The sequence below is a fragment of the Sceloporus occidentalis genome, unplaced genomic scaffold (assembly GCF_023333645.1).
Source record: "Sceloporus occidentalis isolate IW3139 unplaced genomic scaffold, rSceOcc1.0.p SCAF_7, whole genome shotgun sequence".
Classification (NCBI taxonomy): Eukaryota; Metazoa; Chordata; class Lepidosauria; order Squamata; family Phrynosomatidae; genus Sceloporus; species Sceloporus occidentalis.
Genome location: NW_028316987.1, coordinates 91,211,966 through 91,239,834, shown reverse-complemented (window position 1 = coordinate 91,239,834; position 27,869 = coordinate 91,211,966). Strand labels below are relative to the sequence as shown.

The 27,869-nt window shown below is 43.2% G+C and overlaps 1 protein-coding gene across 4 annotated transcripts in view; it reads right to left on the bottom strand.

The window, feature by feature from the left end:
- The window catches only part of LOC149310092 (mitogen-activated protein kinase kinase kinase 3-like), a 97,068-nt gene that overhangs the window by 37,146 nt on the left and 32,053 nt on the right, over positions 1-27,869 (bottom strand). For all 4 annotated transcript variants that reach the window (XM_089533673.1, XM_089533676.1, XM_089533674.1 and 1 more), the window contains exons 2-3: positions 21,669-21,751; positions 4,259-4,368 (exon numbers count right to left, since the gene is read on the bottom strand). In XM_089533673.1, coding sequence (XP_089389799.1) covers positions 4,259-4,368; positions 21,669-21,672 — 114 coding nt within the window. In that variant the 5' untranslated portion in view covers positions 21,673-21,751. The remainder of the gene's footprint in view (positions 1-4,258; positions 4,369-21,668; positions 21,752-27,869) is intronic.

Sequence of the window (27,869 nt, the reverse complement as noted above, 5' to 3'; positions counted from 1 at the left end):
TGGGGTTTACTTCTCACAGTAATCATGCATGTGCATTAATCATTCATATGCACTGTTAGTCTTAGTTCTTTGCTTGCCCCAAATCTTTTTCATAAGGCTGCAACATTGAACAGTTTAATTGGCTGAAAAATGATTAAAAAAGAAAAAGAAACTGAAAACTTAACAGTTTAAGTTAAAACTTGAAAATTTAAAAAAGTGTTCTAATTCATCAGTAGATTTTTAGGGATATATAAATCATAAAAATGCTATTCTTCTTCGGAAGTACAATGGTGACTAGAAGTTTCTGAGAATTGTAGTCCAAGGCCTAAATCAAATTGTTTGTTCCAACTGAAGTAGACCCACTGCATCAATGAGAAGTGGTAAATCCTTATTCAAGTTCTCATAGATTCACTACTGTATTTGGGACTAAAATTTGATTTTACCCAAATAACCTTTCCACATTCCACACTGAACAAAAGATACAAGTGGTGCTTCAATTTTTTTAATGAAAATAAAAGGTGGCCAGCCTATTAGATCTGGACCTGAGGGTCCAACATCTTATTTCTCATGTAAATGGCTACAAGGTAAATGGTTAAGCGAAGCTCTCCAGGAGAACAAACCTCTCCCTTGCTGTTGCTACATCACAACGGAGACTGAAAAGCAACTCTGCATTTCTAGATATGGATGTTCCACATAACCACCAGGATTACTAGCTACTGGGACATCCATCTTCCATGAAACCATCTCTAAGGATAAGAAAAAGAGCAAGCCTAATGCCTAAATTGTCATTGGAATTATTGCTAAATATATCAGTCTTTTATGAAACAACACCAATATGTATTGTAGAGAGAACTTGTAGTACCTTAGAAACGAACTGAAAGAAATAAGTTGGCAGCATGAGCTTTCGTAGATTAAAGTCTACTTCTCAGATACATTTATCTGAGGAAGTAGACTTTAGTCTAAGAAAGCTCACGCTCAGTATTACCAATTGCCGCGGAATTAATTAATTTCTTCCCGGAGATTTTGATTGAATAATATTAACAAATATTGGGGAATTGCAGGGATTTTGGTAAAACATCCCAGGGAATACCATCGAGGCTTGTTGGCAACACTGCTCACGCTGTCAACTTCTTTCTTTGAGTTAGTTTCTAAGGCTGCTACAAGATCTCTCTACATACTGATTCAGTAGACTAACGTGGCTATACCTTTGAAAACAACACCAAGAAAGAGATGGACTTGCCACATTGGGGGGGGGGGGGGGGGCTATGATGACTGATATTTTGATGTACATGTGGTTGCCTGTATCCATGTGTGCCCCTGTGTATGCACACACCCAGAGAGCAAGTAACAAACCTCTCCACAATATTCACTAAATATCAGCTGGTTTTGATTAGGGGCAATGTTGGAAAAATCAGAAAAATAACAAAGCCTCTCTGAATGAGGTGAATCATGATCTCATGCAGCATTCCCTGCTGCATATAATGAAACCCAGAGAATGCAGTCATAGAATTGGAAGAGACCACAAGGGCATCCAGTCCAACCCCATTCTGCCATGCAAGAATACACAACTAAAGCACTACTGAAATATGCCCATTCAACCTCTGTTTAAAATCTCCAAAGATGGAAAGTACAGCAGTCTCTGACACAATCTATCTAACCACTGTAAAAAGGTTCTTCCTAATGTTTCTGCAGAACCTCTTTTCTTGTAATTTGAATCCACTGATTCATGTTCCGGTCTCTGGAGCAGGAGAAAACAAGATCACCCCATCTTCTACGTGACATTCCTTCAGATATTTGAAGATAGCTGTTATGTCAAAGCTGGACTGGACAAAAAGAGGAACCAACTATTTTCTGTGTGTAGCTCATCACAAAAGAGAACCCAATCAAGACAGAAGCATTTGATGCATCTTGGATAACAGGCAGCCAGAGGCCTGACACAAGAGTGGGAAATACCCATGGATGCATTAAGCCATGTCTGTGCCAACCTCTGTCACTGCTTAGAAGAGGAAAGCAGCCCTTTCCTAGAACAACTTGGGGGGGGGGGGGATCTTTTTTTAGACTGCGTCTTGTAGAATTCCCCAAACAACATGACCAGGAGGAGGCTGGAAGGGGAGTGAGGTCACACTGCCACATTTTTGTAGCAATTTTAGTTTCTGTTTTTAGTTCTTTGGCCATTTTTCAGCTGAAAAAAAATATGCAGGAGGGTGATTTGGGTGTTTCAATGGGTCTCCAGGGAGGTCAGGGGGGGTCAGAAAATGCCCCCCCCCCGGGATTGCATTCCCCCTGGGATAGCACACATTTCCTACTCCTCTTGTAGCTCACAGGTTGGAAAAAGCTAATACAGATAAACTGAAAATGTGTCATCACTGCACTGTATATTATTCCTGAATGCAACAGGCAGTCTTACAAGGTAGGATAAACAATGCAACTGTGTGACCGTGGGCATACACTGTTACAAGGAAGAGGAGGGTAGAGGAGAAACAGAGTGGAGAGTTTGGGTTTTTGTTTGTTTGTTTGTTTGAGCTATGAGGCCATGTTCTAGAAGAACTCTTCTCGAACACAGCCTCATACCCCCAAAAAACCCACAAAAATTATGGATGCTGGCCGTGAAAGCCTTCGACTTCACAGAGTGGAGATTACTTAGACTGTCAGAGTATTCTAATAGGCTGTTTGCTGAAATGTTTGTCAGGTGAGCTGCAAAAACAAATCACACAAAGGTGCAGAAAGCAGAAGGTAAAGTTGCAATAACTTTGGAAGAGGAGTGGAGATCAGCCAAATATTTGAGGAACACTGATACATGTCCTGCCTTGAAGACCACCATCCAGCTCCAAGCCAAACTGGGAGGCTGCCACCAAGGCAACAGCCGAAGCTGTTTAATATTGTTTTTTCAGGACTGGGACGGTTGAGAATGGGGATAAATATCCTATTGTATCTGTTTTGCCATGTTAATTGCTATGCATTTTTTACTGTTGCTGTGAATTGCTATCCATTTCTTCACTTTTTATCGCTAGTGTGAATTGCCGTGTTATTTGATTATTATTATTATTTGCTATGTATTTTTTACACATTGTATTATTATAACTTGTTATTTTATAATTTTTGCTGCTTTTGATTTTAAATTGTACACCATAGGCAGGTTTTATCTGTATCGTGGTTGATGACTATGTAAAGCTCTGTGTAAACTTATAGCGCTATATAAATAAACTATAATAATAATAATAATACTTGTTGCTGTTTTTGTATGCTGTCAAGTCCTTTCCAACTTATGGTAACACTAAGGTGAATCTACCATGGCATTTTCTTGGCAATATTTTTGGAGGAGGTTTGTCATTGCCTTCCTCTGAGGATGACAGAGTGTGATTATGGGTTTCCATGATCAAGTGGGGACTTAAACCATGGTCTGCCACAGCCATATTGAAACCATTACACAATACTGGCTCTCAGAACGTTTTTAGCTTCAGAAAACAAATGTACGGAAAGGAAGCAGCCTTTCAATCATAGAATCATAGAATCGTAGAGTTGGAAGAGACCACAAGGGCCATCCAGTCCAACCCCCTGCCATGCAGGAAATCTCAATCAAAGCATCCCTGACAGATGGCCTTCCAGCCTCTGTTTGAAGACCTCTAAAGAAGGAGATTCCACTACACTCCAAAGGAGAGTGTTCCACTGTCAAACAGCCCTTACTGTCAGGATGGAAGTTCCTGCTAATGTTGAGGTGGAATCTCAATCAATCCTGACATCAATTTATTCTCAAATGATTCATGCACACTCTGCCTTGCTAGCCTCTGTTCGTGAAACATGAATCCTATCAAGACCATCAAACCCTGGTTGGGCTACTGGACACTGCCACAGCTGTTGAGGAACCTTCAAACTTTCTGAACATGCATGTGGACATGGAAGGATGCAGGACTTATTATTTACACTCTTCCTATTGATTCTTCATTGCAAGTACCTCTTTCCATTGGTCTATATTATCCTAGCAAATAGCAATGTCATTTGTCAAAGTAATATCTGTTTCCACGCCAAGGCTAAAACAATTTTTACACATCCACCAGAAATGCTTTTGCCCTGAACACATGACTTGAGCAAATAAACTAAGTTATCACACTATGGGGAAAGGGCAGTGTGCATCCTGTGCTTTGGGGGTCATTAATAGATGTCAGTGAATATTATGCTTCTTCCACTGTAATTCCAAAGCAATATTTCATAACCAAACACAACCTTTCAACAATATGTAGTTGATGCACTGCAGAAGGGGATTCCTAGAGGCACCACTCACCTGTTTGTTAGAATGGACATGGTTTTTGTTCCTGTTGCTGTCCAAGAGACCCCCGCATTTGCCCAGGGCAGCAAGATCCTTCATAATAGAATTGATAGCTGCCTCTTCGTCTGCAAGTAAAAGAAGATAGATGAATAGATGAAAATAGTCCATGGGCCGCATACATTCCCCAAATGCTACTTTTATTTCTCCAAACCTCTCTCAGCCCTCAGGCCCACCCCCCACCCCCCATCCTTTTGCTGGAAAAATTAATTCTGTATCTTTTTATTTCTAGCAAAAAGAATAATAGAACCATACAGCTGGAAAAGACCAGAAGGACCATCCAGTCCAACCCTCCTGCCATGCAGGAATACACAATCAAAGCACTCCCGACTGATGGCTATTCACTCTCTGTTTAAAAGCCTCCAAAGGAGGAGAATATACTACATTCCAAAGGAGCGTATTCCACTGTCAAACAGCTCTTAACATCAGAAAATTCTTCCTAATGTTTAGGTGGAATCTCTTTTCCTATAGTTTTGATCCATTGCCCCATGTCCTAATCTCTGGAGCAGCAGAAAATAAGCTTACTCCATTCTCAATATGACATCGCTCCAAATATTTAAACAAGGTTATCATATCACCTCTTAACCTTCTCTTCCCCACGCTAAATATACCCAGCTCCCTAAGTTGTTCCTCAGAAGACATGGTTTCCAGACCTTTCACCATTTTGGTGGCCCTCCTTTGGACATGCTCCAGATTCTCAATGTCCTTTCTGAATTGTGGTGCCCAAAACTGGGCACAGTATTTCAAGTGAGGCCTGACCAAAGCAGAATAGAGTGGTCCTATTACTTCCCTTGATCTAGAAATTTTTAATGTATTATTAACAACTCCAGAAGCAGATTTATGTCTGCTTTCAGTTTTGTTTTGTTTTGTTTTTCATGTGTTTTCATATGGAAGGGGGTTGGTGCAGACCCCAGTGGATGCTGGATATAGAGAAATTGGTCATCAAACCACCAAATGTTGCTCATCTCTGTTTTAAATGGAGCCTTTCCTCTTTTGGAATCCTTCAAGGCCTTTTCACTGCACGCCATTATTATTATTATTATTATTATTATTATTATTGTGCAGCTTTATTTTTATAGCACTATAAATTTACACAGTGCTGTATACTTTAAAATGATATATCTTATTCTTAGTACTGAGAACTGCTAATAAGACCCTTAATAGTAAGGCTGTGCCACATGTACCTTTTTTTTAAGGCAATGGTGAGAATTGACATTTTTAGGAGAAAGGCCACCAGTCTGCAACTGGAATGAATTGTGCACAAAGATAAAAATGTTTAAACAGAACACTTCATATTATTTATACAGTTGCACATTGTTGATCTTGTTGTCAGTTCAAAAGAACTATTCTTCATTACATTTTTTTTAAATGTTGTGTATATCATTGTGGTAGAATGGAAAATCTGGTAAATTTCCTAATAGATTCTAGGGAGTGTTAGGGAGTTAACAGGAAACTGGGCATTTATACCATCTCCTCTGCAGATGGTTTGACAAGGAAGATGACTCCTGATTTCATGGGATGGAAGAAAGAATACTCTGCTCAAGCCAAGATTCTCTATCATCCTTAGCGCAGTCTTCTAACTATGGGGATTAGGGAGCTAGGATTATGCTCTCACAGCTGGCCCAAACAGCTATGGATATCACATCAATCTGTCGTGGAAAAAGAAGATGAGCCAATGCAAACACAAACATGTTTCTTTTCTACATGAAAACACTGCCTCTCTCCACTCTCTGTCTGTCTTGCATTGGTTCTGGCCCAAAATTGTTAAAATATCAGTCTGAAATATTCCATAAATGTATGTCTTGGTGCTATTCTACCTCCCTAAGCAATCCTGTGCGGTGAGCTAACAAGAGATATCATACAGATGCATGAAGGATCACTCCCCATTCCACTTGAACTCCCAAAGCATTTGTATTTGGGGAAACCCCTTTTTCTCCTGGGCTCTCTCTGAAAGCTAAAATAAACAACAGGAACACTCCTTCAGACAATCCCCAAGTGTGTTTTAAAAATATTTAAAACCTTTTTCCAGCAAAGACTGATGGATATAGTTCTTGACTCCCAGTCCTTCAAGGCAGACACACAGAATTCAAGATGTATTGTTGCAAAATCATCACAACTTTCAGCCCTGTTTGGCAAAGGGCTTGTGCAGGAGCTGACACTTCCCAACAGGCGTTAAATTGTGACTCTTGGGATCCTCTCAAAAGGCTTCCCTGAGAGAATGGGGTGCAACGTTTGAACAGCCAGTGCAGAGGATTCAACCATGGCCACAAAAGAAGGCCTGGTAGCTGTGGGATGATGATCAGGAATGAATGCAACACCTCCCAAGAGATGCTTTTTGAGAACAACCAGAGCACGTTTGTGCTGTTCTTTGAGACTCTGTTTTGACAGAGTTTCTCCAAAACTCGAGGGAAATGTCCGGCAAACTTTTGTAACAAATGACTTCCAAAGTACACAAACTGACCAGCAAATGCAAGCGGAAAAGCAGCATCTCTACAGGAGTCCCTGGAATACCTTTAGAAAGGCAGGCAAGCAGCAACCTAGGAGATTATCGCACTGGGTTCTGAGACCGTTCTCATCACGTGTTGAGAACGGAACGCATTTGAGTATACCGCACGTATGTGTTCCAATCGGGTTCTCAGAACGCTTAAATGTGTTCCAAATGTGTTCCAGGAGGGTACAGATATGAATGTGTTCCCAGAGAGCTGAAACGTGATGAGAACGTTCCAACAGAGGTGTGTGCGATATTCTTATCTGTTCTCAAATCCGTTCTCTCATTCCTCCGTCTCCTGATTGGCTGAAAGAATGACAGGGAGGGAGGCAGGCAGGTGAGCGACTGCAGTGAGGGAAGGTGTGTGTGTGTGAGGGGGGAAAGAAGGAGGGAGGGAAGGGAGGAAAGTTGGGACAAGTGAGAGAAGAGGAAAGAAGGGAAAGAGAGAGAAAGAGAGAGGGAAACAGGGGGGCCAGAGCAGAGAACAAGAGGGAGAGGGTCTGGCTGCTTCTGCGGGGGCCTCTAGTGTCATGTCCAGCGGGGCTCCTGTGCTGGCAGCCTGCAGGAGGCAAGGATGGCAGCGATGCCCAGGACCTTCTCCTCCTTCCCTCCAGGAAGGAACCCACAAAAGCTCCTCTGTTTGGAGCAACACACAAAAGCAAGCAAACAACTCCCAGAATTCCATAGCAAAGAGCCAGACAAGAGTTAAAGCGGGGAGGGAAGCTCACAACCTGAAGGCACACATTACATGCACACACACAGGAGAAAATGGGATGACAGCAGAGGACTCTTCTTTTCTAACCGGTTTAAAGAGCTGCAATGGCTGCAGGGGCTCTCCCCTTGGTCCAGTCCCCTCCCTTTCCCTCCGCTTGAAGGGACCTCTGTGGAGCTCCCTTAAAGCCCAGGCTGCCAAGGAGGGGACTCTGCCCTTGGCCCATCAAGTTACATAAGTTTTATCCTATTTTCTTCAAACATATGCCAGCATATGAAGCCCCAGCGTTTTATAGGGGCTTGCCTTCCTTCCCTCCCAAGAGAATCCTCGGACTCCCTTCGGAGGGAAGACAAGATGGGGAGGGGGGCTTGCCTTCTTTCCCTCCCAAGGGAATCTTCGGAGGGAAGACTTCTCAGTGAGGCTGAGAAGCACTCTCCCGGCCAGAGTCCCTAGGCTTACTGAAATCCCCCACCTCCCTTCCCCATAGAAATCAATCCAAAAACTGAGTTTAAAAGGAGCAGAGGCAAGCCCTTTGGGTCTGCATCTGGGAGAGATTTTAAACTTCGTTTTTGGATTGATTTCTATGGGGAAAGAGGGGAGAGGGAAAGATGGCAGGACATCCCCATAGCCAAGCAACCTCTGCCTCCCCAGATGAAGACCCATAGGGCTCACTGCTCTTTTTAAACTCTGTTTTTGGATTGATTTCTATGGGGAAAGAGGGGAGAGGGAGAGATGGCAGGACATCCCCATAGCCAAGCAAGCTCTGCCTCCTCAGATGAAGACCCATAGGGCTCTCTGCTCTTTAAGCTCCGTTTTTGGATTGATTTCTATGGGGAAAGAGGGGAGAGGGAGAGATGGCAGGACATCCCCATAGCCAAGCAAGCTCTGCCTCCTCAGATGAAGACCCATAAGGGCTCTCTGCTCTTTTTTAACCTCCGTTTTTGGATTGATTCCTATGGGGAAGGGAGGTGAGGGATTTCAGTAAGCCAAGCCTCCCTTTTTCCTCTTTCCTGGGAGCAGCGCCTCTCCCGAGCCGTCCAACCTCTGAGTGGCGACGTCATCAGAACACAGCCCATAAAACGTAATACAGCAAACCGTTCTGAGAACAGTTTCAAGAAAAAGGAATCGCTGTGCAGTAAAATGCAGTTCTGATCACGTTCTGATCACGTTCTAGTTTACTAATGCAGTAATATCTGTTCCAGGAAAGTTCTCATCACGTGATGATAGGAACGTTCTCAGAACCCAGTGCGATAATCTCCCTAGAATCATAGAGTTGGAAGAGACCACAAGGGTCATCTACCAGTCCAAACCCCTGCCATGCAGGAAGACACCATCAAAGCACTCCTGACAGATGGTCATCCAGCCTCTGCTTATAAAACTTTCAAAAGAAGGAGACCTCACCACCCTCCGAGGAAGTGTGTTCCGCTGTCAAACAGCTCTTACTATCGGGAAGTTCTTCCTAATGTTTAGGTGGAATCTCTTTTTCTGTAGTCTGCATCCATTGCTCCATGTCCTTGTGGAGCAGCAGAACACAAGCTTGAGCCATCCTCAATATGACATCCCTTCCAATATCTGAACCTTCTCTTCTATGTGCTAAACCTACCCAGCTCCCTAAGTTGGTCCTCATAGGACTTGTTGGTTTCCAGACCTTTCATCATTTCAGTCGCCTTCCTCTGGACACACTCCAGCTTGTCAGCATCTTTCTTGAATTCTGGTGACCAGAACTGGACACAATATTCCAAGTGAGCTCTGACCAAAGCAGAATATGAAGGGGGACCTTGTAAAATCCCTTTAAAAAGTAAAGGTAGTCCCTTGACATGAACGTCTAGTCATAACCAACTGTAGGAGTTGATGCTCATCTCCATTATTAAGCTGAAGAGCAAGAGTTGAGGACTGCTGTGATGATCATGTGGCCAGCATGACTGCACCAAACACTGTTACCTTCTCACTGAAATGGTACCTATTTATCTACTTGCATTTGCATGCCCTGAGGAGACTAAATGGTACCTGAGCAGCCCTGAGAAGCTGAAATGGCTCCCGCACAGGCCTAAGAAGAATATGCAGGAGCAGGGGGCTTCTGGGGTGTCATCCCTCACACCTACCCAGTGATGCTACTGGCCAGCATGACTACACTGAATGCTGTTACCTTCCCACCAAAGTGGTACCTATTTATCTACTTGCATTCGCATGCTTTTGAACTGCTAAGTTGGTGGAAGTTGGGACTAGTGACAGGAGCTCACCCCATTATGTAGCACTTGGGCCTCGAACTAGCAACCTTCCAATCTTCCGATCATCAGAATTGGTGTCTTAACCACTAAGCCACCACATCCCTCATAAAAGCCCTTACTGAAAACTTATCTAAGGTATGTAAATAGTACAAGAGAAAACGGTCAGTGCCAAAATGGGTGCTGCTCATTAGACATTATATTCTGGAACAACCTTCCTGGGATAGTTGTGAGCGCAAGCACCTTCATAAGGTTCAAGGTAAAGGAAAGCACAATTGCTGAAGGAGACTGTATTAGGCTCAATCAATGAACTGACAATACTAGGAGGAGATTTATGCCAGCAAGCATCACATCATAAAGCCAGAAGATAGTGCAAGCCACAATGCAAGGGCTAAGTCAGGTCCTTATTGGTGAGCTGCTTCCTGGCTGGAATCTCCTCCTAACATTGTTTCCATGACTTAGCAGGGATTCAAACCCTGATCTCCCAGTATTTGAGTCCACCACTTAAAACTACTACACCATGCTGGCTTGTCCTCCTACTTCTAAGAGACGGGAGACCCTGCAAATGCCTCTTGCGTCTGTATCAGCATTATGAGGAAAACACTTGGAAAACTTCCATCACAAATGGGAGCAGTTCTACTGTGATATACTTTGGGGTAGAATTCTAATCCTGAATTACTGAAGAAGGTCAAGGAGGTGCCAAGGTTGGATTAATGCTGAACATTAAAAAGCAAAAATAATAACCACAGAAGAACTACAAGAATTCATCCTAGATAGCAAGAAAATTGAAATAGTCAAAGAGTTTCCATAACTTGGTTCAAATATTGATTAGAATAGAGACTGTAGTCAAGAAATCAGGAGAAGACTAGGGCTGGCAAGGGCAGCTATGAAAGAACTGGATAAGATCATCAAGTGTAAAGACATAACCCTGAACACTCAAGTGAGCATCATCCAAACAACTGTCTTTCCCATTGCCATGTACAGAGGTGAGAGTGGGACTGTAAAGAAAGCTCACAGGAAGAAAATAAACTCATTGGAGATGGGGTGCTGGAGAGGAGTGATGAGGATACCGTGGATGGCCAAAAATACAAACAAATTGTTTTCAAGCCTGAACTTCTCTGAAAGCCAAGATGACTAAATTGTGGCTGTTGTACTTTGGTGACATAATGAGGAAAAGGAATCATTAGAAAAGGTAATGATGCTAGGAAAGATGGAAGGCAGCAGAAAAAGAGGAAGACCACATGCCAGATGGTTAGACTCAATCAGGGAGGACACAGGCCTGGGCCTGCAGGACCTGAGCAGAGCGGCTGAGGACAGGAGTTCTTGGAGATGTTTCATCCATAGGGTCACCAGGAGCCAATGGCTGACTCAAGGGCAGTTAATAACAAAAAGTCTAGAGAGTTCAAAAATTTTAAAAATGCCCCCCTTCCTGTATCATTGAAGCTCTTTCATTCTGCCACCCTCAAGAAGGTGGCATTTTCCCCTTTGCTGACTGCTACACCACAACATCCCTTTTAAAGGCATTCTTGAGAACTCATGTGGTTTGCTTGTTCACTCACACATTATATTGACCTCATTTTGTTTTTCTGCTCTTGGCCTGAAAGAGGAAAGGTGAAGATTTACAATACTTGAGTTTAATTACTTAAGTTCAATTTAAAAAAGCCCGATCCTGTTCTGCTATTGCAAATACAACCCATTGGGTTTTATACAGTGTGTGTGTGTGCCTTCAAGTTGCCTGCTGACCTAAGGTGACCCCATATGTTCCATAAGTTTTTCTCAGGCAAGGAATACTCAGAGGTGCTTTTGCCAGTTTTTCTTCTCAAACAGAGCCTACAGCATCTGGAATTCAGTGGTGGTCTCCTACCCAAGTACTAACCAGAGCGGTGGCTTTCACACCTCACTGCTATATTGCTAGGGCAAAGTTTAATAAGAGAAAGACATATAGTCAACTGAATAAGATGATAACTGCTATTGGTCCTGCTTGCAAGTCTTCTCCCCAGATCCAGTCATTCGTAAAAGTGTACAAAACTAGTAATGCCTAGAGAAACATGTCTCCTTGCATTCAATGAGATTTGCTGTTGGCAAGCCTGCATAAGACTGCATCTCTAAGCATTTCCCCTGATACAACACTTCCTTTATTCAGCTTATTCTTCAAGGGTTAATCAGAGGCAGAAGCAAGGCAAAAGTCAGAAAAAGAGCCCCTAGGTTAATTTGATACCCTTATAATTTCACAAGAAAGAAAGGGGAACTATTTCTCCAATTGTTCTGTAAATTTTTTTTGTTTTGAAACAAGCCAAATGAGTTTTGGCCTACCTAAGCATTTCAATGGCCTTCTTCAGGGGCAATATATGAAACTAGCTGCAGAAATTTCTGGAGTTGAAAATATCATTCCATTTGCTGAATCGACAAAAGTAAACAACTGAAGAAGGAAAAAATGGCAGCATTCCCTCCAATGATGAACTCCAGCATGCTGTGCCAAAGGTTTGTAGCCCAATCACCCCAAAAAAGGGAGCAATCTGAATACTCTGAGGTATGTGGACTTTGTTGTTATTGTTGTTTTATGCCTTCAAGTAGTTTCTGGCATATGGCAACCCTAAGGAGAACCTATCATGGGGTTTTCTTGGCAAGAGTTGTTCAGAGGTGGTTTGCCACTGATTTCCCTCTGAGGCTGAGAGCCTGTGACTTGTCCACAGTCACCCAATGGGCTTCATGGCCAAGTGGGGAATCTCACCAATCTCCCATGCCATTGCCTCACGTCTGTCTCTAGTTCACCCAGCTAGCTGAAAGCAGGGTATTGTCCTTAAACTGGTTTTGCCACTACTCCAGTGGGTCTAATCCTGAAAACTGCCCATGTTCCGGCCTGCAGAAGAAGAAAAAAAGCCAGAATTTGGTTTCCTAGTTCAACAGCACAATTTGCAAGCCGGATGAGAAAATAACTACAAGAAACAGGGTCACATTAGACCACCCAAACAGCTGTCAAATGCGGTGGAATCAGGGAGAGACAGAGGAATAACTTAGCAACATTCAGATGGTCTAGACAGCTCTGTTATTGTTGGCTTCACTAGTAGGCTATTAGTTAGAAGAAATTTGCAGTAGGTTCCAGGGATCTGTTTCCATCAATAATGGGAAAGGGGTGGGATGCCACATTTTGAAAGATTTAGAGGGCAAACGACAGGGGCCAGGAAAAGAAAGGAGGACATAGTATAGGATATTATATTTTCGTAATATACATTTTAAACTGCATGCAAAAGGACCACCAAGGAATAGTTGAGTGAGTGTGCACACACAGGTACACATTCATTGGTATACAACAGAACCATCTGTGAACTTGATATATCTAAAGCAGAGGTAGGCAACCATTTTGAGCCGGGGGCCGGGTTGCTGTCCCTCAGACAACTGGGGGGCCGAAGCCAAAAAATAAATAATTAAATAATTTTTTAAAAAATTAAATAAATAAATAAACCGGGACAAATGTAGGACAACATTTTCAAATGGTGGACATTTTTTTAAAAAAAAGTGGAGGACACGCAAAAAAAAAATGCTGATTTTTTAAAAAATGTTAATATAAATGCATGTTTCTGAGGCGTCTATAGACAATTGCCCCCCTTGCCCCTGCGCACAAGAGGCCAAAGGCCCCGGCAGCAATCGGCGGCAGGACCGGGCTGGGACTGGTCCCAAGGCCTCGCCGGGCCGCATCCGACCCGCGGGCCGCAGGTTGCCTACCCCTGATCTAAAGGAAGCTCAGGTTTGACTTATATGTAAATGCAGATGTCATAACCACAAAGGAAGACAAGGCACTGCAAAATGTAGGGCAGGGGTAGGCAACCTGCGGCCCGTGGGCCGGATGCGGCCCGGCAAGGCCTTGGGACCGGCCCCCACCTGGTCCTGCCGCCGATTGCCGCCGGAGCCTTTGGCCTCTCGTGTGAGGGTGTGGGGCCTTTGGCCTATCAGGAGGAGGCGGGCAAGGGAGGGGCAAGCGGGGCAATTGTCTATAGAAGCCACCAAAACATACATTTATATTAACATTATTTTAAAAATCAGCAAATTTTTTAGCGTGCCCTCCATTTTTTTTAAAAAAAGTCCTCCATTTGAATTTTTTGTCCTACATTTGTCCTGGTTTATTTATTTATTTTAAAAATCATTTAATTATTTATTTTTTGGCTTCGGCCCCCCAGTTGTCTGAGGGACAGCAACCCGGCCCCCGGCTCAAAAAGGTTGCCTACCCCTGATGTAGGGCATTCAAGGAAAATGTATGACATTACAAAATAAAAGCTAAGAACACTAATATAAATGTAAATTCATGCTTCTTAGTCATGCTCGAAATGGAGGAAATTTTGAAATTCCCCCTGGACAGAAGGTTGAAATGTAGGATATGTCCTGGAAAAGGAGGACATCTAGTTGCCTTGATGTAAATAAGAGATTCTGCATTCATTCTGATGGAGAATGCAAAGTCACTGAAAAAACTATTTGTCAGAAAAAAATAGTGAGGAGGGCATTCTATGGTCAAAGTCACAGTCTTGTCTATTTGAAATACAGGTCAAGTTTCTCTTATCTGAAATGCTTGGGACCAGAAGTGTTTTGGATTTTGGGATATTTGCATACATATAATGAAGATCTCTTGAAGATGTGACCATAGTTTAAACACACAAAAAACCCCTATAAAGCCCAGGATTTCATAGTATGGAGCCATGGCAGATAAAGGAGTATCAAAGTGCATTAATTCTGTATTGTGGCAACAGCTTAAAACTCCCTGAATCTTCCCTGATATATGCAGGATTGTAAGTGCTTTGGTCCCAAAGAGTAACTTTACCAAGCTTGATTTACATATATGTTGTTGCTGTTGTGTGCCTTCAAGACGCTTCCGTTGTATGGAGACCATAAGGTGAACCTATCATGGGGTTTTCTTGGCAAGTTTCTTCAAAGGGTGTTTGCTATTGCCATCTTCTGAGGCTGAGCGGGTGTGTGACTTGCCCAAGGTTACCCAGGACCTTATCACACTTGATGAATCCCAGAAATGGGATTTTAAAAGTAGAAAAATGTAGGATGTTTTTCAGACACTTTTGTGCCAAAGAGCAATAATGCGGAAATAAAGCAAAAGAAAGTCAACAAAAACAACACCTTTTTACTTTTGGGAACATTATTTTTGCATTGTTGCTCTTTGGAAGCAACGTCGTCTAAAAAACATCCCACATTTGTGGGGTTTTTCTACTTTTAAATCCCGTTTCTGAGTGGGATTCATCTAGTGTGGCAAGGTCTCCAGTGGGTTTCCATGGTTGAGCCATGATTCTCCAGTTACAATAAAGTGGAAAATGACAAGGAGTGAACCATTTCAGAAATATATTTCACTCAGCCCACACACAACACATGCTGTGAAGGAGAAAAAAAAAATCCATCCCAATCTATAATAAGAATCTCAATCTGTAATAAGAAAATACTTGCATAGCTGTTTTTTCTCAGTGCACACACACTTGGTCTCTGGGATACCATCGAAGAGGTAATTGTGCATTTTCATATAAGGATTTCCCTCCCTCCTTCCCAGATGAGATTCCCCTACTGTTAAAGAAAAACCATAGTAGTTTGTAATCCACTGCTATGACAACAATAGCCACACTAACCTAAATACAGAGCAGCCCTGGGGAAAAAGTTGGAGTGGGTTATGTTTCCTTGACTACTACTAAACTCACTCTTGCCTAAACTCTGGAAAGCTTCACACAGAGAGAGCTTGCAGCAAGACTTGACTACATCAACATTTTGTGCTTCCAACATGCTATGTGAAGGATGAAACATCTACACTTTATCTTTTCATTCAAAAGGTTATGAATCTATGGGTGCTTCTGTTGTTGTTGTTGTGTGCCTTCTAGTCATTTCCAACTTAAGGCAAACCTATCACGGGTTCCTTGGCGGGTTTCTTCAGAGGGGGTTTCCATAATTTCCATAAAGCTTTCTCATTTCATAACACAGTGTCCATCTGTATTAATACACTGGAGTATGATGCATGTCTTTCAAGATTTTTTAATTGGTTAATCATTTTTATTTAAAACAAAAACAAATACACAATGCTTTCGGGCTTAGATTTTGGAATATTTTGGATATTTTGGAATACAAGTAGCGTAGTACATACCTGCACTGTATGTACTATGCGGGAGAGAGACACAAGGCTGGAGAGAGATGCAAGGATCTGTGAAATGGTGAGAGGCATGCATTCACACCAAGCACTACATTTGGATGCTCATCATTTCACAGATCCTCACTTCTCTCTCTGGCCATGTGTCTCTCCAGCCTTGCATCTCTCATATCGGAAGATCTCAGGGAAATGAAGCGGGCTGTGCAACAACTAGAGCGCAACTGGCGAAGACACCAGCACTTATCCGACAAGACACTCCTTGAGTCTCTTTTGAAGGCTTACGGAGTGGCAATAAGTGCAGCAAAACATTCATTTTATGCTCCACGTATTGCGTCTGCGGAGTCACGTCTGGCAGAGCTGTTCAGGGTAGTGAGGGAGCTAACACATCTGCCCCCCTCCCTGAACCCTATTTTAGAACCATCAAAAGCCTGTTGTGATTAATTTAACAACTTCTTCGCAGATAAAATTTCTCGGATAAGGGCTGATCTCGATGCCAGTATTTCTTCAGAGCCTATAAGAGAGGCATCCAGAGCTTCCGTGGACTCAATTAAACTGGATCACTTTGAGTTTGGGAATACTGAGGAAGTGGACAAGATTCTTGGTAGTGTTAGAAAGATGACATGCTCTCTCGATCCTTGCCCTTCATGGTTGATGGCCCAGGGGGGAATTGCAGTAACATCTATACTGTGCCACATAATTAATTCATCCTTTAGCGAGGGGCAATTTCCATCCAGCTTCAAATTAGCAATAATAATAATAATAATAATAATAATAATAGGTTTTATTTATATACCGCCCAATCACTGGGAATCTGAGCGGTTTACAATAGAGGGGATAACAGACAGTTCCCTGCCCACAGGCTTACAATCTAAAAGACACGACACAAAAGGAGAAGGGAATGGTGAGGGGGGGAGGGAATCAGGTCCAGCATTCTTCTCTCCCTCTGAGGCCTGGACCAAGGCAGATGGACCGGAGGGAGGGCTCTTCTTCTTCAGGCTAGCCCCTGATGGAACTGGGCCAGCCTACTCTCTCCCTCAGAGGCCGAAAGATGACAGTTAGGGAGGGAGGAGCCTCTTTCTTCAGGCTAGCCCCTGATGGAACTGGGCCAGCCTACTCTCTCCCCCAGAGGCCGAAAGATGACAGTTAGGGAGGGAGGAGCCTCTTTCTTCAGGCTAGCCCCTGATGGAACTGGGCCAGCCTTCTCTCTCCCTCAGAGGCCGAAAGATGACAGTTAGGGAGGGAGGAGCCTCTTTCTTCAGGCTAGCCCCTGATGGAACTGGGCCAGCCTTCTCTCTCCCTCAGAGGCCGAAAGATGACAGTTAGGGAGGGAGGAGCCTCTTTCTTCAGGCCAGCCCCTGATGGAACTGGGCCAGCCTTCTCTCTCCCTCAGAGGCCGAAAGATGACAGTTGGGGAGGGAGGAGCCTCTTTCTTCAGTAGTCAGACCTCTGCTAGAAAAGCCCTCCTTAGACCCCCTGATACGAAATAACTATCAACCTGTGTTGCTGCTGCCTTTTTTGGGGAAGGTGATCGAGAGAGCGGTTGCCTTCCAACTCCAAGCGATCTTGGATGAAACGGATTTTCTAGACTGATTTCAAACCGGCTTCCGGGCGGGCTATGGAGTTGAGACTGCCATGGTCGCCTTAGTCGATGACCTCCGTCTGGGCATGGACAGGGGTAGTGTGTCCCTGTTAGTGCTTTTGGACATCTCAGTGGCTTTCAATACCATCAACCATGGTATCCTTCTGGAACGCCTGAGGGAGTTGGGTATTGGGGGCACTGCGCTCCAGTGGTTCCGTTCCTACCTCTCGGGTAGATTCCAGATGGTGCAGCTGGGGGACTCTTGCTCCGACAAGAGGGAACTTACATCTGGTGTCCCTCAAGGAGCTATTTTGTCTCCCATGCTATTTAACATTTACATGAAACCACTGGGCAAGATCATCCGGAGACACGGGGCGTGGTGTTATCAATATGCTGATGACACCCAGATATGTTTCTCTGTGTCCCTGACTGATGCAGTGACTAGGGATGGTATCTCTCCTCTAAATGCCTGCTTAGAGTCGGTAATGGGCTGGATGAGGGAAAACAAACTCAGTCTGAATCCAGAGAAAACGGAAGTACTAGTGATAGGCTCCCTGGGCCCGAGTAGTGAAATTTTTCCACCTGTCCTAAATGGGGTCACGCTCCCCCTTAAGGACTCTATTCGCAGCTTGGGAGTGCTTCTGGACTTGTCACTCCAATTGACATCTCAAGTGGATGCGATGGTCAGAAGCGCCTGTTATCAGCTTCGGCTGATATGCCAGCTGTGACCCTACCTGGGCCGGGGGGACCTTGAAACTGTGGTACATGCTCTGGTAACCTCTCGATTGGATTTCTGTAATGCGCTCTACATGGGGCAACCTTTGTACCAAACCCGGAAGCTTCAATTAGTGCAGAATATGGCTGCGAGACTCATCGCTGGCTGTTCCAGGGCTGACCACATAACACCCATCTTACAAGATGTCCATTGGCTGCCCATTCGCTTCCAGGCGCAATACAAGGTGTTGGTAATTATCTATAAAGCCCTACATGGCTTGGGCCCAGGTTACTTGGAGGACCGCCTCTCCCCATATAATCCGCCCCGCACACTCAGGTCAGCCGGGAAGAACCTGTTGAGGGTTCCGACTGCAAAATATGCATCGACTTCGCAAAGGGCCTTTTCTATCTCGGCCCCCAAAATTTGGAACACCCTTCCCGATGAGCTCCGCTCCATCACCTCCCTGGATCTCTTTAAAAAGAAACTTAAGACCTATTTTTTCCATCAAGCTTTCCCCCATGTGCTCTGTTATCATGTGGTTCCTTCCTATATGTATTTTGCATCATGGCTCATCAGCTCAGCTGGCTTTGATTTGGTTTAATAGTTTTTAAATTGTATTTGTAATTGTTATACAGTTTTATCATTATGTATATATTGTATTTTTATTCTGTACTGCTGTATTGTTGTATTCTTTTGTTCTGTACACCGCTTTCATCAACGCGGAAAAGATAATAATAAACTTTATTATTATTATTATATCTCCTTCCATCCTCAAAAATACAGTACAGGACATACTACACTACAACATCCAAAAGAATCCCAGCTCCGAAATACTTCTAGTCCCAAGCATTTCAGATATGGGATTATCAGCTAGTACCACTAGCAGATTGCCCAAAATTTAGAAGAGTCTCACTGTATTTCACCTTAGCTTCTCTTTGAGATTCTGTATCTTAAACTGTATTTTGACACCCAAATGATAGTGACCCTTGGGACCCTTTTCTCCATCCTAGAGCACACACACACACACACACATTTTGTCATAGGCCAAGTCATGATCAGGACCAGAACAACATGTCTATGTTTGGAATCAGTATGCCACTGACTGTCACTGGCTGGTAGACACCCATAGGAAGGACATGTCACCTTAAAGTCCTGCTTCTGAACCTTTCTAGGGCAACTATTTAATCACTGTGTGGAGGAAGAAGGCTGCTGGATTACAATGAATTGAAACTTGAAGTTACTTTTGGGGCTACAAGTGAACCTCATATTCCGAGCCAGTAAAGCTACTTTATGCTGGTTTGGGATTTTGCAAGACCAAACAACAGGATTTCCAAGATTTGTGTTCCATTTGATCCATCAGTGTCTAGGTGCAAAATGAAAATAATCACTGAATGGTAGCTTTGTTCAGAATCTTGATCAGTGCAGGTTATGGGGAAACTGGCCAGGTCGGTTCTTTTCCAGTTTCACGGTTTATGATCCAGAATATGGAGACAGAACCTGTACACCTGGATAATTAGCCTCGTTGTTACTATTTATACTTCAAAGAGTCTCCTGCTTAGAGATCAAAACTCCACCCACTCATGGTTAAAAATAAACACTGATTTTCTTCACAGAGGATTCTTTACAATCCTCATATTGCCAACCAGCAACCAGCATCACCTGCTTTGGCATGCCAATGGGGCTGTGGGAGTAAAGTTAATTCAATATCCATTTATATTTACAATTGTTACCAAGGAGCTTTCTCACTGTTATTTCTGAAGTACACCTCAAACGCTTTGACTCTAGAATTCCCATTTAGTTAGAGAATGTAGATCACACAAGGCATAAGATCAGCCAGAAATGTAACTTCTAATTTAATAAAACCTGCAAGAATAACCCCTCCTGGAATACAGACTCCAGAACCCACAAATGCCCCCTGCATGCTCAGTAAGCATTCTCACCAAACTATCCATAGTATGGTATCTCCTAAAGTGGTGGGTAAAACACATGAAATGTGAAGATTCACATTAGCAGACATTAACCATCAATAGGGCTAGAAGCTCCCACCAATGGTCAGCATTTTCCAGCTTAATGCCCTCCAGCTTGCATTAGCAGTAAGGGGGGAAAACTGGGGAAGGTTGAAGCCTATGGTGAAAGTCAAGAAGAACTCTGAAGATCAAGGAAGCCCTGCAATGCTACGCTACGGAACTTCCCACAGATCCAAACTCTGGTGGCTAGAAGCAACAAACAGCTGCACCAAAGAAAGAGAGCTTGAAAAAAAGTTGCTTTTGCCTCACCCATTAGGCTGGTTGGAGGATTCTGAGAGCCACAGTCCAAAAGTAATTTTTTCCACTTTCTGCAAAGAATATTATTACCTTAAGTGACATGCTGCAGCACTCAAAGTAGAATTACAAACTGGGTTGTCTTAACCAGACTCATGTCAGGTCCAGCTTCAGTAATAAAGCAACTTGACCTTATATAGGTAAAGGCAGTCCCCTGACATGAATGCCTGGCCATAATAGATGGTAGACAGTGTTCATTTCGGTTACTTAGCTGAAGAGCCAGCATTGTCTGAAGATGAATCTGGTGGTCATGTGGCCAACGTCAGTGGACGTCCTGCACTGGGTAACACCCGGTGCAGGGGGTGGGACCTCGGGGGGTGGGCCTTCTGGCAACAGGACTTCCTGCTTCCAGGGTAGAGAACGCCCACACGAGCCAAAATGGCACCCAGGGGGGCCACAGGAGTGCATGCACGGCCCCTAGGGGCACCCATGCAGGCCTGAGGAGTGCCTGTGCAGCTCTGGGAAACTGAAATGGTGTCTACGCAGGCCCAAGCAACATCCACGCAGCCCTGAGGAGACAAAATGGCACCCGTGTAGCCCTTAGGGGCACTTGCGCAGGCCCAAGGAGCACCCACGGGAGTGAGGGGCCAGTTGGGTGTCACCCCCCTTCTGGGGTGTCACCTCTTGCACATGCCCAGAAACACTACCGGACAGCATGACTGCAGCAAACACTGTTACCTTCCCACCAAAGTGGTACCTATTTACCTACTTGCATTTGCATGCTTTCGAACTGCTAGGTTGGCAGAAGCTGGGACTAGTGACATGAGCTCATCCCATCATGCAGCACTCGAGCCTCGAAGTGCCAACTTTCTGATCTTCCGATCATCAGAATTGGCATTTTAACCACTAAACCACTGCATCCCAGTTATATATATATAGATACATATATAGAAGAATGTATTATTCCCACCCTATTCTTGATATAGAACTACTGTCATGATCATGAACCTTTTGCTCCTACTTTCCAACAATCGCTGTCCCAGATCCTAATCTCTCTTCAGCACCAAACTGACTAGTGGAGTCCTTGGGTCTCCTTCCCTCTATCTTATTCAAGCTGTTGTCTCTTTAACTAGTCTAACATACAATAACAAACGCAAACTCTCACTTGAGTAAGAGCATGTGCAGTACACCAAAGCACCAGAAAGCCCAACAAATCAACCATACGTCCAAACCATACAAAAACAAGAAATAAACAGAACCTTACCCATGGTTGTATCTTCATCAGGTCTGTATATCACTGAAGGAGGGTATTTCTTCTGGGTTAGCCTTCAATGGCAAGAGTTGCCCCTACAACAATAACAACAGAAACAATTGGATAATAAATGCTGTAGCTTTATGAAAGGTTTTGAGCACATCAGGTCAAATTGGCCATATTTTCTATTCTAAAAGACCATTTTACTGCAACCTTCATATATCCAAAAACCAAATAATCCAGTATCAATCCTCCCCAAGTATTATTTTTCCACTTCATCACTCAGGTAGTAAGAGTAACAACTGTTAACTCTGGCATGTTAATTCAGACATCACACTAAATCATAGCTAAAGCAAATCCACTACCCATGATAAAGAAATTGTAGAACATTCAAAGATGCATATCACACTACAGTCAAAGCAGAAATCACTTCTGGGGCCAGTCTAAAAATAATGCTGTCAACATCCACTACATCTCTGGACTCTACTAGTAGAAAGTACACGGATATTTATACAAACTTATTTTCAGAGATTTGGGCAGGAAGAAAAGAAAGATGTGTCGAGCCAATAGTCTGAAATGGACAGTAAAGCTAAACATGTAGTTCCTTTTGCTTGCTGTTACTTCCTATCAAAAACTACACAGTATGTTTGGGAACAGAAATTCATTTGAGCTATCACATGCTCTTTGACCGTAAGGAAGAGGCAAAGGGAGGTTTACATGAAGCTTCCAAAGATGTCCATGGAAGTGACAGAACAAATCTAAATTGGAAATAATGACCAAGGATTGGGTCCAGTTTCCAATTACGTACTTTTTTTACTTTCCCTTAATATCCCATCTTTCTCCCAGTATAAGAAACAGGGTGGCTTACAATGTAAGATTAAAACAAAATACAGTGGAAACAATACATGGTACAAAAACGTTATATTAGGCAATTGTATTGCAAAGTTTAAAACAGTTTAAACTACAGTACTGTACATATAAAATACAAGATAAAGGTGCAGCTAACCCCATTAAAAGACATCACATGAAAAATTTGCCCCGATATAAATGGAAATGAATCTGAAATCCAGGATGATAGTCCTCCAGATTCATGCTTTGATACAGAATCTGCCGAGAATTAATCCTACAATGTAGGCAGTGTGGAGCAGTGGTTTGAGTGTTGGACTCTGGAGACTAGGGTTCAGTCCCCAGCTCAGCCATGAAACCCAATGGGTAAGCTTGGACAAGTCACATTCTCTCAGCCTCAGGGGAAGGCAATGGCAAACCTCCTGTGAACAAATCTTGCCAAGAAACCCCAGTGATAGGTTTGCCTTAGGGTTGCCATAAATTGGAAAGGACCTGCCATTCAGAGTTACTTTTTGTACCGAGGAGATGTGGATCTCTGTGATGATGCGATACTGAATTGATGTTCCCACTACATTTACTGGGATCAAATCTCTGCAAGTCATTTTAACCCGGTCCAGAATTCACACTGGTGCTGTTTGCATCAGCATGGTGGCACCTCATGGCCGAGAACAATCCCAGAGATCCACAGAATCATAGAGTTGGAAGAGACCGCAAGGGCCATCCAGTCCAACCCACTATGGTAGCGCATTCACACTACTGAAGATCCGGATCGTTCTTGCTGTAAAAAAAAGACGTGGTTAGGTACTCAGTGCAAAATGCACCTGGCTAAGTGGGATTTTCACTCACCCTGCAAACTGTGGCGAGTACATTCAGGGCCAGTGTGAATGTTGCAAAATGGGTTATTTCCATATGGTGAATGGGCCCAAAGGCACACAGCAACTACAAAACGCATGATAAAACACTGTCAGCTAAAGAATTGTAAACATAGCTGCAGCTCTTTACTATGTTACTGTTCTTAGTGTATGTACATCAGGACAAAAATTATCTCAACAAATCAACTTTGGTTTTGCCATTGGGGGACTTGTTTGTCCCACCCAATCCATGGAGGGATGGAATGATGTACAGTATGTTGTTTATTGATTAAACATGATGCAACAAAGGAGAAGCAACATAGGAGATTATCACACTGCCTTTCCTCCAACGCTAGACGCAGGATGTAAATTTAAATATGTGGGTTTTATTGAACACCCCTATGCCCAGACAATAGGCATCCTGTTCCCAATCCAGGCTTCTGCCGCATCTTTTAAAGAACCTGAAAACCTCGATCTTTAAAAGGTGTGGGAGAAGCCCAGATAGGTATAGGATACCTACTACCTGGGCCATTAAACCCTACAGCTAACCCAACCCTACCCACAATAGTAATCCTACTGCTAACACATTGGAATTCCCACTTGGATTGCAAAATCCATTTCTTCCTCTTCTGTTGCATAAAGTTCAAAATGATGCAAGTGGAACCTCAAAGAACAGGAAACATGAGGCTTTCAGTGTTAAGCCGCTACATTTATCTGCAGTAAACAATACAATCAAGTTTGAAACAATGGGAATCAACGGGAATTTGCCCTGACTGATCCTACAACAGCCGTTTGTGCCTGGCTACAACAGCAAAAGTAAACAGCCGTTGCCTCCAAAATCCCATACTAACCATCCTTGAATGGCAAAACAGTCAAACTACTACACTATGCAGGATCTCCAGGGCCATGAGTTGGAAATGACTTGAAGGCACACCACCACCACAGCAACCAATATATTCAGAATATAATTCCAAATTGGACTGGAGCTGCAAAGAAAACCAAAAAAACCAATAGGAATGGAAGTAGCCATAGTAAACCAGAGAAAATGATTTCCCTTGATCGCCCTAAGAACAAATCTTACCAAGAAAACCCCATTTTAGGGTCTTAGGTTTGCCGTAAGTGGAAAACAACCTGAAGGCATACAACATCATCTCTCTCTATCCCCAACAATAAAAAAATACCAACACACAGTTATTTGCTATCTTTCCATGACACCCAAAGTCGCACCCTGACTAACAGTAGGGCCATCCTTTTCTAGCTGCATGCTGCCAGGAGCTGCAAACTGAAGAACAGTGATTCCCAAACATTTGTCCTCCAGATGTTTTGGACTTGAGATCCCAGAATTCCAGAGTACAGGCCACATTGGCTGGGGCTTCTGGGATCTGAAGTCCAAAATACCTAGAGGACTAAAGTTTGGGAATCACTGGTCTAGAAGGAGGAACCATCAGCTACTGACTCATATGGTGACTCACCAACATGTAGGATTCCCTGGTCTATGATGCAGATGTAGGCTGTTCTTGGGCAACCTCTAAGGCCCAGGCAACCTATTGGTTTCTCTTGACATGGAAAGATTGTTAAGAATTCCAGGTCAGACCAAACCTGGGCAATAACTACACTGCATTTACTGATTTGCTGCAGTACCTCATTTCTGGATCCTAGGGTCTAGCAATTACAGTGCAATACCTTTGCAGTGCATGACCGCTGTACACTGGAGATAAAATTATTTCCACTGATCTGGATGAACCTTTCCCTGCAAACAGCAACTTCTTACATACGCCAACAGGGGTGGCCAGTACATGCATATCCCATGGGAAGCCCTGGCTAAACACCCAGAATTAGTGTGAAGTCAAAGGCTTTCACAGCTGGCATCCATAGTTTTTTGTGGGGTTTTTGGACTATGTGGCTGTATTCTGGAAGAATTTATTCCTGACGTTTTGCCTACATCTGTGGCTGCCATCTTCAGAGATGCCAGCCATAGATGCAGGCAAAATATCAGGACTAAATTCTTCCAGAACACAGCCACATAGCCTAAAAAACACACCAAAAAAAAAAAAAAAGAAAAGAAAAAAGAATTAGGGTTGCCACAGTCAAAACTGGGGAGGGCTACTGTACCTTTAATGCTTGTATTTATTGTTGTGTGGCTTCAAGTTGTTTTCCAATTTATGGCAAACCTAAGGCAAACCTATCATGGGGTTTTCTTGGCAAGAACTGTTCAGAGGGGGTTTGCCATTGCCTTTCCCTGACGCTGACAGCGTGTGACATGCCCATCATCACCAGTGGGTTTCATGGTCGAGCCAGGAATTGAACCCTTGTCTCCAGAACCATAGTCCAACATTCAAACCACTATGTCACACTGGCTGCATAAAACAGGTAATTTCATCAGGTGTTGCTTGTTACCTCATTGTGTGACAAACACAATGAAATTCCCTCTGGCAACTCTACCTGTAACTGAAGCCACCTTTGAAAACGGGCCCTAAACCCAAATTATTTTAAAAAATCAACAACCTCTATGAATTATATGAATTTAGCAATTTAATCTCATCAGATTTTAAATTGCAACTAATATAAGCTGGGCTGCAAAAGTCACTCTAATAATTCTCCATTGCTAAAAATTGGGCTTTCCTTTGTTTTACAAAAGCTAGAGTCTGGATTCAGCAAGCAATATATATAATATATATATATATATATAAGATTTTTCCACTTCATGTTATATATATATATATATAACATGAAGTGGAAAAATCTTTTCTTTAAAAAGATTCCACCACACTAACTTCCAGCAAATTTCCGGGAGGCCTGCCAGCCAAAGCGGAGAAGGTTTTGTGTGTGTGTCTCTGTGTGTTATTGTTGTATTTTTTAACAAAAAAAATTACTATGGAACAGGTCAAAAATATTATCGTCAGTGGTATTTGCTAGAGCTCTTGGGGCCAGAAAAAGGTAGAACAAACACTAGCAATAATCAAATAATGAGAAACGGCTTTAAGCACAAAGAGGAAGCCTTTCCGTTTATTTGTAGTTAGGCACCTAAACAGAGATTGGGATTACAGACTGAACCCATATCACTTTCACCATTATTCCATTATGCAAATATTTGGTGCACCATATTCAAAAAACTATATTCAGTTCTAGTTTCCAGACATAGCTGTGTTAGTCTGGAATATCAATATACAAAGGGATCTTGTAGGACTTTTGAGACTAACTGTATGAAAGAAGTTGTAACATAAGATTTCATAGATAAAGGATGCAGAAATAAAGCAGTTTGATACCACTTTAACTGTCATGGTTCCATCATATTGAATCCTGGGATTTGTAGTTCAGTTGGGAATTCAGCCTGGTCTGTCAGAGGGCTCTGGTGCCTCATCAAACTACCAATCACAGGATTCTGTAGGACAGAGTCATGATCTTCTTTCGAGGTCTTTAAACAGAGGTTGGATGGACATACTTCAGTTCGTTGGTTGTATATTCCTGCATGGCAGGACACTGGACTGTATGGCAAAATACACTGGGTCAAGTGAGATTTTGGGTGCCCCCCTTTCACCCACAAACTGTACCAAGGGCAGTCAGGAGCAGTGTGAACGCCTATGAAATAATCTAGGTTCCACACTGGGTTCATAGTGTGAAAGAGCCTACGATTATCTTCCATATCTTACCATCAGGCCCAAAGCTGGCCCAGAATGATATGACTGATTATATCTAGACGGAGAGAAGTGGGATCCGTTCAACCTTCAGGTTTCACACTCCAATGGGAACAGGATGGCTAGATGCATCCAAGATGGTGGCTTAATTTTACAAGGCACACTTTATTCCCTTTACTTCCAGTGGTGAGAACCATGATGTGTGTCCTCTAAATGTTTTCATACTACAGGACTTAGAATTGCATAGATGCTGTCTAGAGCTGCAGTCCAACATCTAGGTTGCACTGCTGGCTTGATGGAAACAACACTGGGTCCAACGACCCAGTCTGGAAATCACTGAATTAAATGTGATTGTGGGTCTCATCCTGTGCCTCAGGCTCTTAATAATATTCCAGAATCCATCAGTGCACATAAACCAGATGTTAGCAACACAGACACTTGGTCAGCCTAACTCAGGAATCAAGAATGGGCAGCCTCCCAGGTGCTGTTGGGAATGCAGTTCCCATCTGTCCTAGTCAGCACACGAGGGATACTGGGAACTCCAGACCAACAATATCTGGAGGGATTCACTTTGCCCATCCCTGTTTAGCTGAATTCTGCATTTGAGCACACAGAGAGACTTGGGGATTTTTTGTTTAATGCAGAACATGCTTAGTGGTGGAATGCACACACTTGGCACATCGTCTCCCAAATCTGACTCATACCTTAATTTTGCTACCATCTATGGAATGAGCAGGGAAGGATGGCTCACAAGGCTCTCGGGTGTGGAAGGGAAGAACGCATTTGCTGTGTTCACATCCAGGGCCACTTGCCATTTATGCATCCTATACAAAATCAAGAATCTGAAAAGAAAGCTTTGCTTTCTTCCAAACAGTTCATGA